This window comes from Oncorhynchus tshawytscha, linkage group LG13, assembly GCF_018296145.1.
Source record: "Oncorhynchus tshawytscha isolate Ot180627B linkage group LG13, Otsh_v2.0, whole genome shotgun sequence".
NCBI lineage: Eukaryota > Metazoa > Chordata > Actinopteri > Salmoniformes > Salmonidae > Oncorhynchus > Oncorhynchus tshawytscha.
The window spans coordinates 37467339-37479735 of record NC_056441.1 but is presented as its reverse complement, the minus strand read 5'-3'; the positions used below and the strand labels follow the sequence as shown (position 1 = coordinate 37479735).

Sequence of the window (12397 nt, the reverse complement as noted above, 5' to 3'; positions counted from 1 at the left end):
ATTTTCTAATCACCAGAAATTGTACTTTTTTTAACCATTAATATTTTGAAGATAGATCTATTTTATGGCCCGTGGCTTGTAGGTATTAAACTCCTGAATAAATAAACGTATTAGAATAAACCTTGAATTGACATTAAAAATATTGCCGTAGGAAAAGCATCCTTTCACCATTATCGACAGTGAATGATAAAACATGATACCCAGACAGTCCGCATCAGTTATTCTTTAATAATATATTACATTTATGCCGTAATACAATAATTATAACAGTAATAACATTAATAATAAACATACACAGTAAGTACAAAATGATTCGTTTTTTTTCTTAATTTACCCACACCTACCCTCCCCTTCAACCATAGCTGCCTCTGACACCACGCCCCCATGCCCACCCCCAAAAACTCAATTACCCAGCAGCACCCACATAGAATCGTAGTACACAAACTTCCCATCCTATGGGGTGGAGTTGGACGGTATCCAATGTCCAGATGAGGAACAAGCAAAACTGAGAAAGTTGGTTGTAATGGATATGGCTCATCTCTTGTGACGAGATGTTTTCAAAGTGGGTCCAAGTCCAGACAGTCAAACAGACCTTGAAGGGAAGTAAGCATAGAGATAAATAGTTGTATCTCTTTGGGAAGTAGAGGGGGGAAAAGCAGGTTGGGGTATCATCTTGACAGTCAGACAGGGACAGAAGACCAGAACTCATCCAGAAAATGTCATTGGCAGTTAGAAATGGACACTGCCTAGAAAACCAGCAGCCCAGAAGAAAAAGTCCATGCGTCTTTGAGTGAGGTGGCCGACACATATACAGCACAAACATCACCACGCCCTTCCCTGTGAGGGATCGGGCCAGAGCAGGAATTTCAGAAAGAAAATCTCAATCATTGTCTTCATAAAGGAGGCTACGAGAAGATGGAATTGAGAACTCAGTCCGTCCGTCAACCTCCAATCGCCATTCTCCTCCAAAGACGTCGTTGAATTATTTGCGGTGCTTCATCTCCTTCTCGTGGTGCCCCTTGCCACCCCCCTGGTCCTTGTCCAGCATTTTGATGGCCTCCACCAGGTAGCTCTGGAAGGCGGAGAGGGCGGCGCAGATAGCGGGGGTACCGAAGCCGTGGGTGAGCAGGCTGAAGTGGGTGAGATTGCTCTGGACCCCGTGCTCCAGACAGGGGTTGGGACGACTCGCCCCCAGAGGAGAGCGGTCCTGGGACATCAGGTCCACAAACTCCTTGCAGATATCCCTGAGGAAAAAAAGGTAGGAGAAGGGTTAGAATTCTTCAATGCTAACGTTAAGTTTTGAATAAAATGTTCTTCATTATACCCGTCAACATTTTCAGGTCAACATGTAACAATGTAATGGGACGATAATCACGGTCATTAAAACGGTACACATTTCCTAAATAGCTTTGTCTGCTTAAGTTGAGCTGAAAATCTTTTTTAGTTGGTGTCTACCCTTCACTCAATGCACACAATGTATATCTGTTTGTATATGCGATACTGGAGATAGTCTCACTAATACTGAACAATCTACTGTAAGAGTATACTAGGCCCAGACGGGGATTATGAGACACTCACTTGGTGGCCAGCAGCATACTGCGTCGTGTGGGAAGCTGCTCAGGATCACTCTGCCTACACAGATACTCTGCTGTCGCTCTGGCAGGGAACTCCGTCTCGCACACATACCCAAAGTCACGGGCCAGGTGGACTGCCTCACCTGGAAGAGATAGAAAAGAATGACCGGATGTCAATTTGGAAGGTTGACAGGAAATAAGGCAAAACAGAGCCCTTTGTGTGGATTCGCCATCGGTTGATGTTACTGAAGGGACATATGTTGTTATTACTTTATTACCAATTTACATTCAATTTAATTGTGCAAATACATTTTTGTTGAAAAGTGAATTACAGTGGCAGTAGATTTTACTAGAGATTTTTACTCAGCGATAACTGGGAATTATGTCCTCTACTTAGATTTGTTCTTTAAATCTGTGTGTGCGTGTCTGTCAGTACGTCTACAAGTCACTGTGGGCCCCTTACCCTCCACTAGAGCCGTCAGGAGGGTGACGTTGGCGGCCTTGCGTCGCCCGGCGGGGAGATTAAGCCCGATCTTTTCCAGACGCTCTCTCAGACAGCGCCCGCCATTCTTTGACTTTGCCCTGGAGGGAGGAGACAGGAGACAGAGAGAGCAGCTTAAGACCTGTCTGTGTGGCCACGTAACAAACCACGGAGCCTAGTCCCTGGCTGCTCACTGAGTGTCCCCTTGGCCATAGTCCAGTGCTGCTGCCACTTGAGGGTTTCATTTCATACCCAGCCATCATCATGTCCTGAGACATCTTAAGGCCTGTCAATAAAGACGTCTGGGTGACATGTCTATGGACGCATCTTAAAGACACCTCAAGACATCTTAAATATAGAAGACGTCTTATTATTTCTAAGACGTTTTAGGACACGATAAAGAGTATTTCTGTGATTCCATTGCTTTTTACCCCTTTTTCTACAGTTAGATATGGTGCTGAAGAATTTCATAGTAGGCTATGATTTGAAATATGAACCACTGCAATCTAACATATGAACAACGAACAGGAAAAGCGCTTCATTAAAAAAAAGATGCATTAAAAATTAATAGAGGAATTTAAAATGTTTTGTATAATGTATGCATTATTACAATCTCTGTGGAGGAGTGGGACTTTTCTCACTGGATACATTAAGCAATCAGGGGTGACAAATAATGTATTCTATGGTTCAGAATACATGAATATATCTATTGTTCAGACTTTCCTTATTTGATTTATTATCATGTGTGAAGCCTGTCCACTGTTTGGCTCTCCCCACCCCTAACTCCAAACCCCACCCCTCTCACCTGCGGAGGACTCCGCCCAACAGGGAAGCGTTCAGGCACTCAGGCGGGGCCAGACGTCGCTGCACCTCCCCCACGGTGACCTTGTACTTGGAGGTGGAGCTGAGGAGGGAGAGGCGGCCGGGGACGGAGCAGAACACCTCCCCCGGGTTGGACACGGAACCAATCCCTAGACCATCCTTACTGAGGTGGAGAGCCGACAGGGAGGAGCCGTTCAACTTGGAGGGGATGGGAACTGTGGAGAGAGAGAGAGAGAGAGAGAGAGAGAGAGAGAGAGAGAGTGACAGAGAGAGAGAGAGAGAGAGAGTGACAGAGAGTGACAGAGAGAGAGAGAGGGGGAGAGAGAGAGAGAGAGGGGGGAGAGAGAGAGAGAGGGGGAGAGAGAGAGAGAGAGGGAGAGAGAGAGAGAGAGAGAGAGAGAGAGAGAGAGAGAAATGGCAAGATAGGAAGAGGAGGAGAGATGATATAGGGAGAAAAAAATAGTAAAGTTGAATAAAAATCATATTTCCACAATCCTTTCTGATATACTTGAAAAATGGTCATCCTTGATGTTCTAATGAAAGTAATGTGTTTATCACATGGATAATAAATTCAGTGGCACGTTTACAGCTCTAACTCTGATACCACTATTGTTGTTGTTGGGGTCACAGCAGCTGGGTGCCATGTTTCTTTAAGTAACACATCTCATGTAAAACTTATTCACTACTTTCACAGTCACTTTTCTCTGACTGCTAAGCTTGAAGACCTTCATTCTCAAGTACTGAGTGTTGCTAGAACTTCAATTGCCACTTTACAGGTTTAAAATCTGGGAGAAAATGGGGCAGGCAACACTATCATATGAACGCAAATTATAGAATTGCCGTGGCTAAGAAAGCATTTGAACCATCAAAATCGAAGCATTGTGGTAATATTTGCCGTTACTTGAGAGGAGTATTCGGAAAATGATTACGATTTAAACTGCCATTCAGTTCCTAATAATGATTTGTGTTGACGTAAAAAAAAATTAGTCCCCTTAGCTTTTTCATTTGTGCTCAAACATCTTTGTTACATCATCTTTTAAACCTTTAATTTGTTTTCATGAGATTAGCTGGTGGAGCCCACTAATCACACATCATCCCATGCCAGGACTGTGGGCTTGGATCTAAAGGCTGATGAATTGAGAGCATTGAATGAGCCCTTTCCCTCTGAGAGCATGTGTCTGTGTCTGTGTGTGTTATGTACGAGTGTGAATTAATGTGTTTCTATGGTTTAGAAACTGTATCCTTGTATCCTCTCTTGCCCCTGTGTGTCTGCAAATTTCTCTCTCTCATATATATATATATATATATAATCTATACCCAGCTCCCTACTACCCTTATCCCTTTGGCTCAGTGCATCCTCCCAGTGACTAGCTATGCTGTTGCAGAGTTATTATCTCTGTGCCTGCTGCCAACTGTGCTAGTGCTGCTGATGTGATGCCGTCTCTCAATTCTCTCTCCGTGGGCGGTGTGCATCTCTTTGCGACGCCCCACTGTGCGGCACAGATTCCCGGACAGAAGGGAGCTCTCTCGATCCCCCATTCAGAGCCAGCCAGGACCGGCCGCGGAGCAGCGAAGAGGTCTCTAAGCCCTCTTTCTCTCTCTCTCTCTCTTTCTGTTTCTCTTCTCTCTCTTTCTCCTTCTCTCTCCTCAGATCCCCAGAGCCGCTTATTCGTGTGGGCTTTGAGTTTGTTCTTATGCTCTTAAATCTGTGGCCATGAGTACGCACTGTAATTGATACATAGTCAACCTCGGCGAATCACTGGAACGATAGTCATTTCTCATGAAAATGAGTGTTGGTTGCAACATGTTAAGCGTTGTTCATGCATAGGCGCCATGTCTCCAGTGTAGTCACTCAAGCTGATTTAGAATTCAACTTGAAATGGTTAATCGTGCCCCTGTGTCTTGTGAAAAATCCTAGTTCTAAAGTGTTGGTAATATTAGAGTGATCATACGCCTGTGAATTTCCCCAGAACTCCTCTTTTATCACTTTTTTCCCCTCCCTTTTTCTTTGCCCCACTTCTCTTCTCTCCTCCTTGCTCTAATCCCCCTCTCTCTCCCTCTCTCTCTCTCTCATATGACCATGAACAGTTCATTAAGAATGACTGCCTTCAGGGTGAAGTCTGCAGCCGAGTATTAGAGGACTTCAAATGAAATAGCAAAACAGAATTATTTATAGTGTGTGTGTGTGTGTGTGTGTGTGTGTGTGTGTGTGTGTGTGTGTGTGTGTGTGTGTGTGTGTGTGTGTGTGTGTGTGTGTGTGTGTGTGTGTGTGTGTGTGTGTGTGTGTGTGTGTGTGTGTGTGTGTGTGTGTGTGTGTGTGTGTGTGTGTGTGTGGGCTGGAGGGGTGGTTGGTGTTTATAGGGAAGGCTGCCCACAAACACACACACAGAGTTCTGCCATCCCTTACCTTTCTTAATGACGGAGTGGTCCAGGATGCCCAAGGCTGATCCCTCCTCCATTCCCTGTGTTGGGTAGATACAGTGGGCAGTCAGGATCATTTATTCACTACCCTCACCAGCCAATCTTAAACCAGTCTGGGGCCAAGTGCAATCTATAATTTAGCTCTTATCACCGTGTATGAAAATTATAACAGTTGATCGGCAGTTTTGCTACAGTCTCGCACTTCGTTAGTGCAGTTTATTGAGAAGCCGGCATTAATTCTATGTTGAGGTGGTTATTGTAGGGCCAATAATAATGTATATTCCACTTAGCAGGCACTTCTATCGAAGGCCAAGTGAATACATTTACAGTGTATGTGAGCTCTATGAACAGAGTGGAGTGGTGGACCAAGAAAAAGATGTTAATTGCACTATTTGTTGAAACTGGCAGTGCAAATATACAATGTTGTGTGGTCAGAGAACAGAAAAGAAGACAAAGATTGGCCCTGCTTAATATTGTCTTTACTCTATGAAAACCTGGACATAGAACTGACATGTTTTGTGTTTGTGAGCTGAGGAGGAGGGGGTGGGGGGGTGTTAAGAGAGGGCTATTGGCAGGAGAATCAATCACTTTGGTAAGTCTATGTCTTTTGCACATTTTATGTTGTGTGTATTTTTGATATGTGTAAGTTGTAAATGAAAAAAAAACTCCTTTTCAATGTGAATTCAATGCGCATCGGAAATTGTGAAAAATTTCATCTTAGAGCCCAATTTTCAAGTCCCTCTAAATCTTGATATAATGATATATCTTAAGCCTACATATTTGTATATGGGAGGATTAGGCTGCCTACTTGTCTATTCAGCAAAGACACAAAAAAAGTAGCTTGTTTATACTAATACACTCAGACATCAGGGGCCTGCCATTACTTTTTTTGTTTATATCATTGAACTCCAAAATAAAGTAAACAAAATAATCCCCTATAACAAATTCAACAAACATTTCAACATGTTAAAATTTGAAGTGTTGGCCATTTCTGGGGTCTTTCTATGATATTCGTTGGTTTAATGTACTTTTACTGAAATTCTACATGTGTCATGAGAAGTATGTTTTACAAGGGGCTCAAACGTGCGAATTGAATGCATTAATCTAATAAAGGGTCAGTCAAAAGAGGGCGTTTAACACAAACATGCCCTGGATGACTCCATGTCTGCCTGCTTGAGTAAGTGTTTCTTTGTATTAATGACCACGGGAATCAATTTGTTGCGCCGAATTGTGTCAGAGATGCAGGATTCTTTGAACAAATGCGTCTGAATCTGCAGCTGCTTGTGTGTGGTTGACTACTCAATAAATCCATAGCAACGTTGAAACGAATTATTTTTCCTAAATTGAAAATGCATACCGTAGTATGTGGAACACTTCTCCCTATGACTTCAATGGATGTCGGCTAAAGCCATCAACGAAACGTTGGCTTGCTTCATGTGTTTGTGGATAGCCCATAGGCTTAAGTCAGCCTTGAATTTTGCCAAACAAATAACAAAACAACTATTTAGTTAGGAAAGAATTACAACATTCCTAATATAATATTTAATATTATTACTATTATGCATTTCAAGGATATTTCTGATTTTTTTTTTCTTCAGAAGATTAACATAAATTATGTTATTGTTTTCGCTGCAATTAATACATTGTCAATAGGCTATTGAAATTAGAAATAAAGTAGGTGTATGTAAGACAATTGTATAAATCAGCCTATTCATTTGTTGATATTGTTTTGTTGATATTTCCGATATCCATGTCTAATTTAAATTTCCCTGAAAGAAATGGCTTATCCAAATCATCTATTTGAGAATTGCGTCCACAAAGTAGGCTAATATAGTTAAACATATCACTATATGTATTCAAGGTCTAATAATGTAATTGTTAGTTGCTATCAGATGTAAATGTTTGATCTCTGCTCGTTATATTTACCTTAACAACACTTTGGGGATTAGGTTTAACTAATATAATTTTTAAGCTAACCAGACAAGCGAGGCCCTGCAATTAGTGGACCAATTCCGTTTAACATGATTAGGCCTACATGTATCCATCAACGCAATCATCACGTTCCCAGCCTATTTACAAGGAAAAGATGTCCACGGTCTCTAAATAAAATGTTAAAACGGTGCGTATACTCTTTACAATAAGATCAGGGCGAAGAGCAAGGTCATTTCAATTTGACAGGTGACCACTTCGAGACAACTACTAGTCCAAATGTTGGTAAATATGCAATATTTTACAATATGAATTGCATTTACAATGAGGTATTTTGGTAGGGTGGGCCCTTTGGAAGAAAAAACGATTGCGTAAAATACGCACAAAAAGAAATGACTATCACAGTAACAAAAGAAAAGTGACAGAAAGAATCCTTGCCATACACACAATTATTAGAATAGTTGTTATAGATTATTCCATTAAAAAATAGTAAACTAATGCAGCAATTATCTATATAATGGGTGCATGGTTTAGGCTTTTCGCTAGAAGGTGACTTTTACGCACGACCAACATAGTGTTTGTGAATGAGAGAAGGAATAATAAAAAGGTCCACGCACAAATAAACCCACCTGCATGTCCTCCAGTCCGTGATGTCCAATATGCATTCCAAGAGGACCGTCTCCTAGAGCTGCGGCACCCTCCCCGAGTCCGTGGAGAAGCCGGGGTACACCGGGGTACTCCCGACGGGGGTCGAGGCTTAAAGCCCGGTGTGACTGTGACAATAGCGCCCCCTCGTCCGACCGCGATCTCTGCGAGTGCCATGCCGCTTGCTGATGCTGATGGATGGAGTTGATGGAGTTGTAGGGGTCCGATAAGTGAGAGTATGCAGAGTCCTGGCTCTGGGAGTATGAGAGCGAAGACTGTGGGTATGGAGGGGGGAAGTACGGAGGTTGGAAATCAGAGGCCGGTGTGTGGCAAAGCGGGGGAGCCGAGGAGTAAGCTGCCTGGTTCAGCGAGGAGAGTTGGGACAGTCGCCCACTCGGCGAGGAGCCGGTCAGTCCGTCTGCGCGGTCCTGTGCGTAAATTAAAAAGTTGGTTAGGCTTGTAAATCCACGCATGTTATATATTACATACAAATGCGTCGATTAAATGCACCAAATGTCAGGCCTATAATTCAAATGTATATATTTATTTTTTTCGATTCAAATTATTTTTGCAAAACTATAAATAGTATCTTAAACTTTATCATAAGCACATTATAATTCGTTATTATTATGTTAGGTGATTAACTGAACTGCAATGAAATTGAAATATAACACAAAAAGAAAAGGACGTTAGAAATACAATTTAAATCAGTTCGATAGACTAAGTTTTGTGCAGTTTTATATAGGCTAACATCTTGACCACAAAACAATACAGTGTATCCTAATATTCAACTATTTAATTCTAAAATGTCCAAATAACTCAAACGGAGGGTTTGATTTGCATGCAGACAGACAGCAGGTTCCCCTGGCATCGCTGCCTGGCAGTGTCAAAAAGGTCATGGCCACTGAGAACCCCAACAGAACAAAGGACAGGTATCTAATGCGCTACAGCATTATGTTGCCCCAGGAAATACAACACTCAATATGATAAAATATGTGCACACATTTATGACTACAAGAGCCTATGAAATATTTACAAAATATTGCAAATATTTCCAAGTGAAATATAAAGCGATATAACCTAAACATAAATTCTTTAGCCATTTTGTCTGAACGAATTTGGGAGTCATCATGTAATAGTGTAATAACATACCATTATCAATGCAGTCATTTTGCAATATTCTCCAATTGTCATGTAGCCTACATTCCTCTCCATATGCATGCACTTCCTGGTTTAAAAAAAAAATCGATTTTTCTAAAGCTGGGTCACTCGGATCAATTTTGTTGTTGGAACATTGTCCATTTTTAGAAACGAGGAAAGGGGGGATTTAAAAGCAAAAGCAAAAGGTCATTTAAAATATGTATACAATTCTAAATGTCAACATATAACTGATAGCAACTAGACTAATACAGGCTACCATCTGTATGCCTTGTACACTTCACATGTTTAGCCGTTTCAACTTTCATTATGCTCACCACAGCAAAACGCAATGGGACTTTTCTCTCAAAGTGTCAGCCTCGTTTAGTTGGCCCTCTTTAAATTAATATTTCTACGGACACTTTGATGCGGTCCGATTCTCCCTCCATCTGACATTCCGCATACAGCCGATCTATCCAGACAGCTGACAATGACAGTAGCGGCGCCGCTAGTGCGAAGTTAACGTCACGTATCTGTGCCCACTCAAATCAAGACAAAGTTGTAGAAATTGAAGATGACAAGACCATACAGGACCTAATCTGGGCTGCAGACTAGCGCGTAGTATTGAATGTACAGGGACTCACCATAGCCGAATATGTGTGGACTAGCATCTCTTCTGGTTACCAAAAATTCAGTCTTGGATATGGATGCCGTCAATGTCTTAGCTACGTCACCAAATAGTTATAATCCAAGCTACTTTCATCTGTCTACAAGATCCATGCAGGAAGTAGCTCAAGCTTCTTTTTTTCTTTCTTTTAGAAATGTCTCAACGTGTCAACCCTCAAGCACGTGCGGTTTAAGGATGCTTCTGCGACACGCTGTCAGAAAGTGTCCTAAATTTTCCCCATGCGCGCTACTTATAGGTTTCTGAACGCGCTCAACAGAATGAAGGGAGGGGTGGGGGGTCCAGTTCTCTTAAAGAGATATTCATTCAGACATTCATTCATTCTCCCATATTTATGTTTTTAAAAAATTATTTACCTACCTTTCCTTTCTTTTTAGATTAGACGGTTGTTAAATGTAGTTATTAAACTAGCCAAACATCCCCCATTTTATTTGCCTCCTGTTTTAAACGCCAAAAATGAGAGGTCTTGTCCCCAGACAATCTAAAAATAATTTTGGCACGCAATATGCATCAAATATCCTACTTGCTAGGCTATGAATCAATACCCAGCCTTCTTTTTTAACTGCCTCGTAATCAAACCATTACGCACGCTATCCATCTGGTTCAACTTTTTGTTAGATGATACAGAAAATTCAAAACAACTTTTAAAGTGTTCTTGAAATATATTTACAGAATTTTGAATAATTTAAGAGTGTTGTCTTCTACAATGAGCGAATGTTATTTATAGCATTTCATGCACCCAAATTGGAAAACTTACCATTTGCTAAATCGGTCCTCAAACACATTATAGTATCAAACGAGTTCTAACACGAGTTCTTGACACTTTACACATACTATTTAAACAAAAGTGTATATTCATTGCAAGCAGCCCTACCAGTAAAAGCACGAGAGAAAACAATTTTCCAAATTCGTTTACCATTTTATAAACTTCAAGCATAGCCAAATAATGTTACCTGAAGACAGTAGGGCTCAGTCTTCGTTCGCGATTTCCAAAGCATGATGACGTTGTTGTAAAGGGCGGCTGGGTTGCAGAGATTGGAGTTAGGTTTGAGCAGGAGGTTATAGCGGATACCAGGAGGATGGATAGAGACGAGCTGAAGGTAGACTGAAGAGTGAGTTAGTTGGAGTAGCGAAGCACTAGTTTTGTATGAGTCACAGAGACAACAGACGGAAGTTTGGGGAGGGGTGTAAGTGCGGGAGGTGAGGGGAGTCAATAGGGCTACTAAATTGGGGCTGAGAGAAGGTGAGAGTTTCATGCCAAAAGGAAACGTGTATAGATTATATTTACACAATCAGATTTACCAAGTCGAATCCATGAAGTTGTACGGCAATGTGCAATTATGCCATTAGGTATGAACATGACATTTTAAGTAAACTGTATAGTGACCAGATTTGAATTAATTCCAGGCAAATAATTGTTCTCATTAAGTATTTTCGTAGATATAGTCATTCAAAATGAATTATTAGAAATGTACACTCAACTGGTGTCTTTCTTGCTACTGTATCATTTGAAAACTTTTGTCCGGTATTTGGAGACCCTGCTTTTTTTGATCAATTACATTTATCGGAAATTAAACATCATCGTCATGCAGTGACATTCTCTTTTTGTAAGAAAGAAATTAAGAAAGTTAAATTCAGCTAACGGTAACTTGACATTTCGGAGAAAATAAGTCAAAACTAAATTCTTTCAGTTTTATGGATTGTGAATCTCATCTGACAAAAAAACAATTGTTACACTAATATATCAGTGTCAAAATAACTTCAATAAGTAACCCATGCATAATTCAGGGATTTACCATGACCCGAAGTGCCACACTGCAGTCAGAATGCCATCTAGTGGTAGAAAAAGCAACATGCATGGAGACATGGAAAGACATTTGTTTACCTTAACTACAGTACCATAAACAGTACCAGTCAAAAGTTTGGACACAGCTACTCATTCCAGGGTTTTCTTTATTTGTACTATTTTCTACATTGTAGAAAAACTATGAAATAACACACAAGGAATCATGTAGTAACCAAATAAGTGTTAAACAAATCAAAATATATTTGATATTTGATATTCTTCAAAGTAGCCACCCTTTGCCTTGATGACAGCTTTGCACATTCTTGGCATTCTCTCAACCAGCTTCACCTGGAATGCTTTTCCAACAGTCTTGAAGGAGTTCCCACACATGCTGAGCACTTGTTGGCTGCTTTTCCTTCACTCCGCAGTCCAACTCATCCCAAACCATCTCAATTGAGTTGAGGTCGGGTGATTGTGGAGGCTAGGTCATCTGATGCAGCACTCCATCACACTCCTTCTTGGTCAAATAGCCCTTACTCAGCCTGGAGGTGTGTTGGGTCATTGTTCTGATGAAAAACAAATAATAGTGCCACTAAATCGCAAACCAGATGGGATGGCATATCGCTGCAGAATGCTGTGGTAGCCATGCTGGTTAAGTGTGCCTTGAATTCTTTTTTTGCTTTTTCTTTTTTAAATATTTTTTTTTACCCCCCTTTTTCTCCCCAATTTCGTAGTATCCAATTATTAGTAGTTACTATCTTGTCTCATTGCTACAACTCCCGTACGGGCTCGGGAGAGACGAAGGTCGAAAGTCATGCGTCCTCCGAAACACAACCCAACCAAGCCGCACTGCTTCTTAAAAAAGCGCTCATCCAACCCGGAAGCCAGCCGCACCAATGTGTCGGAGGAAACACCAT

At 41.3% G+C, this 12397-nt stretch overlaps 1 protein-coding gene across 3 annotated transcripts; it reads right to left on the bottom strand.

Moving 5' to 3' along the window:
- Positions 1-214: 214 nt before the first annotated feature.
- LOC112264872 (transcription factor AP-2-epsilon) lies at positions 215-10819 on the bottom strand. 3 transcript variants are annotated; one of them, XM_042295701.1, is made up of 7 exons: positions 10648-10819; positions 7857-8300; positions 5285-5339; positions 2861-3092; positions 2038-2156; positions 1579-1717; positions 215-1244 (listed from the first exon to the last, which is right to left on the bottom strand). In XM_042295701.1, the coding sequence occupies exons 1-7, from the start codon at positions 10690-10692 to the stop codon at positions 983-985; spliced, it is 1296 nt and encodes a 431-aa protein (XP_042151635.1). In that variant the 5' UTR covers positions 10693-10819; the 3' UTR covers positions 215-982. The 3 variants fall into 3 exon arrangements, with proteins under 3 accessions (XP_042151635.1, XP_042151636.1, XP_042151637.1); XM_042295702.1 differs by lacking the exon at positions 10648-10819 and adding an exon at positions 9654-9882 and having other exon boundaries at positions 7845-8300; XM_042295703.1 differs by lacking the exon at positions 10648-10819 and adding an exon at positions 9654-9882.
- Positions 10820-12397: the final 1578 nt, after the last annotated feature.